The following is a 3,539-nucleotide window of genomic DNA, read 5'->3' as shown; positions in this document are numbered from 1 at the left end:
TATTGTTGAAAGACAAGAATTGTTTTTTTGTGACGGCTATTAAATCCTTTCTGATAGTGTATCTTTAAACTACTCCTTTAGGCCATATACAACTCCTTGAACTTGGTAGATCTTTTCCTCACCTTTTCTTGGTGTGATATGCTGAAAATTTAACGTTGTTGACAATGTACCTATTAAACATTAGGTCAACCACATTGGTCATCCTACCCAATTCTTATGGCCAAATAAGAGGAAATTAGAAAATAATTTCTTCCTTGTGAAACAAATCGTTGTGAAAGATCAAGCTTCTAGGCGGCAATAAAAGTACTATTTTAGAAATCTAATGTGTTTGTCCAAGATAGAGAAGTGTTTTTGAGCACCTGCAAAACAAAACAAAAATTGGGAAGAAGTTACAAATTCTAACTTTTTTCAAGAAGTAGAAAATTAATTTTTTCAAGACAAAAATATCCTTATCGAAAATTTATATTTTTCAAATTATTCTTCATTAATTTAACTTTTTTTTTTTTTGTTTCTACCATTTATTTCTTCATTCTTCTTATTTTTTGTATCATTTTTGTTTCTTCTCCTTTTATTCTTTGAAATAGTCTCTTTGCTATAAATAAATTTCTTCTTTTATATAAGATTCATGAAGTAGATTTTAAATTTATACTGAACGATGTATATTGATATGTTTGAATTATTATGTAAATAATAAGTAATATCATATACCCAATATTATTTCTTTGAAAAATTATATTTTATGCCAATTGAAATTTTAATATATATTTTACTTTATGTTTTATAAGTTCAATTGAGATAAAAATATGTTTATTGTGATCTCTTATACAAATAATACTAATTGTAATTGAATATTTACTATCACTTTTTCCCTCAAAATTATTTTTTTGGAAAGATTGGCTAAACACAACTTACTTATTAAATATTGCAAAAAGTATCTCTAAAATGAATTGGCCAAACATAAATTACTACTCTCCAAAAGTATTTTTTTTAAAAATATTTTGAATAAATTATATTTCAAAATAATCAGTTTTTGACAGTTTAACCAAACATGCTGTAATCAGTATGCATTAAAATCTACAGGCTGTTAATCTACGAATGTACAAATTCGCTCTCGGTCAGGACTCAAGTCGAGGTAGTTTGGACACATTCAATTGGTTGCCAATTGCCATCCAATCAAAGTCATAAAGTACGAGATTTAATAAGTAATTAAGGACCGTATGCAAATTACGCAAAGTAAACATAGTAATACTTAAACACAAGAGTTCATCGCAAACCTAGTTAAGATCCCTATATTCCATCTGTCATATTACCAAACCGGCTCTAATATTAAAGCGCTAACATGGAAAAAAGTTGGAAAATCTCAGTTAATTATTAGCCAATCATATTGTATCCCTTTAATCATGTAAAAATGAAAGATCCCAATAGATCTCAGCAAATCAAATCGCAATATTCCTTCAGTCTATAATTCCGTCCACATTCATTGTTTCAAGAAATCATATAAAGCCATCCCATATGTAATCTGTCTTAATCACATAACTCTGTTCCCATATAATTGTGTTGAGTTAACAAGAACATAGTTTTGTGTCAATGGCAGTGAGCAAAGTTGAGAAATCAGAGGAGGAATGGCGAGCCATTCTATCTCCTGAGCAGTTTCGTATCCTCCGTGAGAAAGGAACTGAGTATGTTCCTTTTTTCCATATCTTTCTTCCTTCAACTTTTCCTTCTTTTTTTCCCTTTATCTGGGATTTTGAGACTGTAATTAGATTGATAATTGATCTAGCATATATGTTTATGTGTTGTATGTATTTATAATATATTTTTAATGTTGGTGTTTGCGTCAATTTTCCCTCGACTTTTACATTTGATACCTACTGCCTCTTGCCTTTACAACTAGGTAACTTTGTAACCAAGCTTATGTTGCAAAATGTGTAAAAATATGTATATATATTAAATGGTGCAATTACCAAGAAAAGTTAAATGGTACACTTCCTACCCTTAAATATATTTTTTTTAAATTTTTACGGTAGTTTCCGACAAGGTTGCACCAGGGCACCTACTATACCTCCTATCGGTACATGTACTGAATTACTCTGTCCACCAAGGCTTGGATAGTTGAGAGCAAATATTGAAATTCTCTCTTATTTATGACTAAATATTGTTCATGAATTTTGACTTCTAGATATGGCAAATAGGCAGTAACGTTGATTCAACATTCAACTGCTTATATACTATATATATCATTTGGTTGATTTCTTAGAGTATTTGATTGAATATTGATTTGGTATATTATATAGTTAGATGATTTGAAGCTGTTCAATTGGAATATTGGATGGTTTGATTATATAGTTAATAGTATTTCATTTGGAAATTGAGGAAAACATGATGGTGCACAAATGTAAGCCTTGTTTTAAAGTTTAAAAAAAAGCTCAAACACCTATTGTTTCAATCCTCAATGCAACATTGCTGTAGTATTATGTGTAGATGTATAGTTGCTTTACCTAGTAAACTCTTTGTCTCTCTTACACTTGAAAGTTTTTGGCATAATTCTATATGCAACATTGCTGAGAAATTATTATTTCACAGGTTGAAGGGCACTGGAGAATATAACAAGTTTTTTGGTGAAGGGATCTACAATTGTGCTGGTTGTGGTACTCCACTCTATAAATCCACAACCAAATTTGACTCTGGCTGTGGCTGGCCTGCTTTCTTTGAGGGTCTTCTGGGAGCAATAAATCGCTCCGTAAGTAGCTGCCTTTTTCTCCTTGCATATTTTGATTTGTTTGATCAAACATTTGATATATTTATTCAGTCAAGGACTATAGAAGTGAACCATGTTTTAAATCAAATGGAATGTGAAGCATCTTTAAACTCACTTAACTTTTGAGCTTTCAAGTAGTGGAAGTACAAACAGAAAGAGTTCTTTGATCTATTTTGCAGTATTTGTTTCGTTTTTCTTCTTCTCTTGATCCGCCTATCCGTTTCATGGCTGTAATCTGAAATCCAACTCTGTATACTTGCAGCCGGATCCGGATGGAAGGAGGACCGAGATCACTTGTGCAGCATGTGGTGGACACCTTGGTCATGTTTTCAAAGGTGAAGGTTTCAAGACACCAACAGATGAACGCCACTGCGTCAATAGTGTTTCTGTCAAGTTTATCTCTGAGAATACCTCTGCTTCGCTCTGAAACTCTTTTCTTTTGTAATGGGACAAGTTAAATGCGTTCTGTTTTAGTACCATTGCTTGTAATAATAACTTTAGATTATTTTGGCTTTTAATGTTTCTTGAGAATGCTTTTCCACCCTCCCAACTAGTTCTATGATCAAAGTATTATCTTCTCTTTGTATCAAGTTTTAAGGTTTTAGACTAAAAGCATTTGAAAGTGGAAGTGCACTTGAATTTGCCCCTAGGGTAAGGAAAGAGCAGAAAAGAATCCACTTATGTGAGGGTTCCTACCTCAGACAAAAGATGAGGATTTCAACAGTGCTCTAATGATCGAACGAATACAAAAAAAATTCATACAGTTGATCTCAAATAATTT

General features: G+C 31.7%; 1 protein-coding gene across 1 annotated transcript; it reads left to right on the top strand.

Moving 5' to 3' along the window:
- The first annotated feature begins 1,433 nt into the window (after positions 1-1,433).
- Positions 1,434-3,337, top strand: LOC107780714 (peptide methionine sulfoxide reductase B5). Its single transcript, XM_016601288.2, has 3 exons — positions 1,434-1,679; positions 2,584-2,740; positions 3,021-3,337. Exons 1-3 carry the CDS (start codon positions 1,588-1,590, stop codon positions 3,183-3,185), a joined length of 414 nt encoding a protein of 137 aa, XP_016456774.1. The 5' UTR covers positions 1,434-1,587; the 3' UTR covers positions 3,186-3,337.
- The last annotated feature ends 202 nt before the right edge of the window (positions 3,338-3,539 follow it).

Source organism: Nicotiana tabacum, chromosome 14 (assembly GCF_000715075.1).
Source record: "Nicotiana tabacum cultivar K326 chromosome 14, ASM71507v2, whole genome shotgun sequence".
In the NCBI taxonomy this organism is placed as follows: Eukaryota; Viridiplantae; Streptophyta; class Magnoliopsida; order Solanales; family Solanaceae; genus Nicotiana; species Nicotiana tabacum.
The sequence above is the reverse complement of the archived record's forward strand: the minus strand, read 5'-3'. Positions and strand labels throughout refer to the sequence as shown.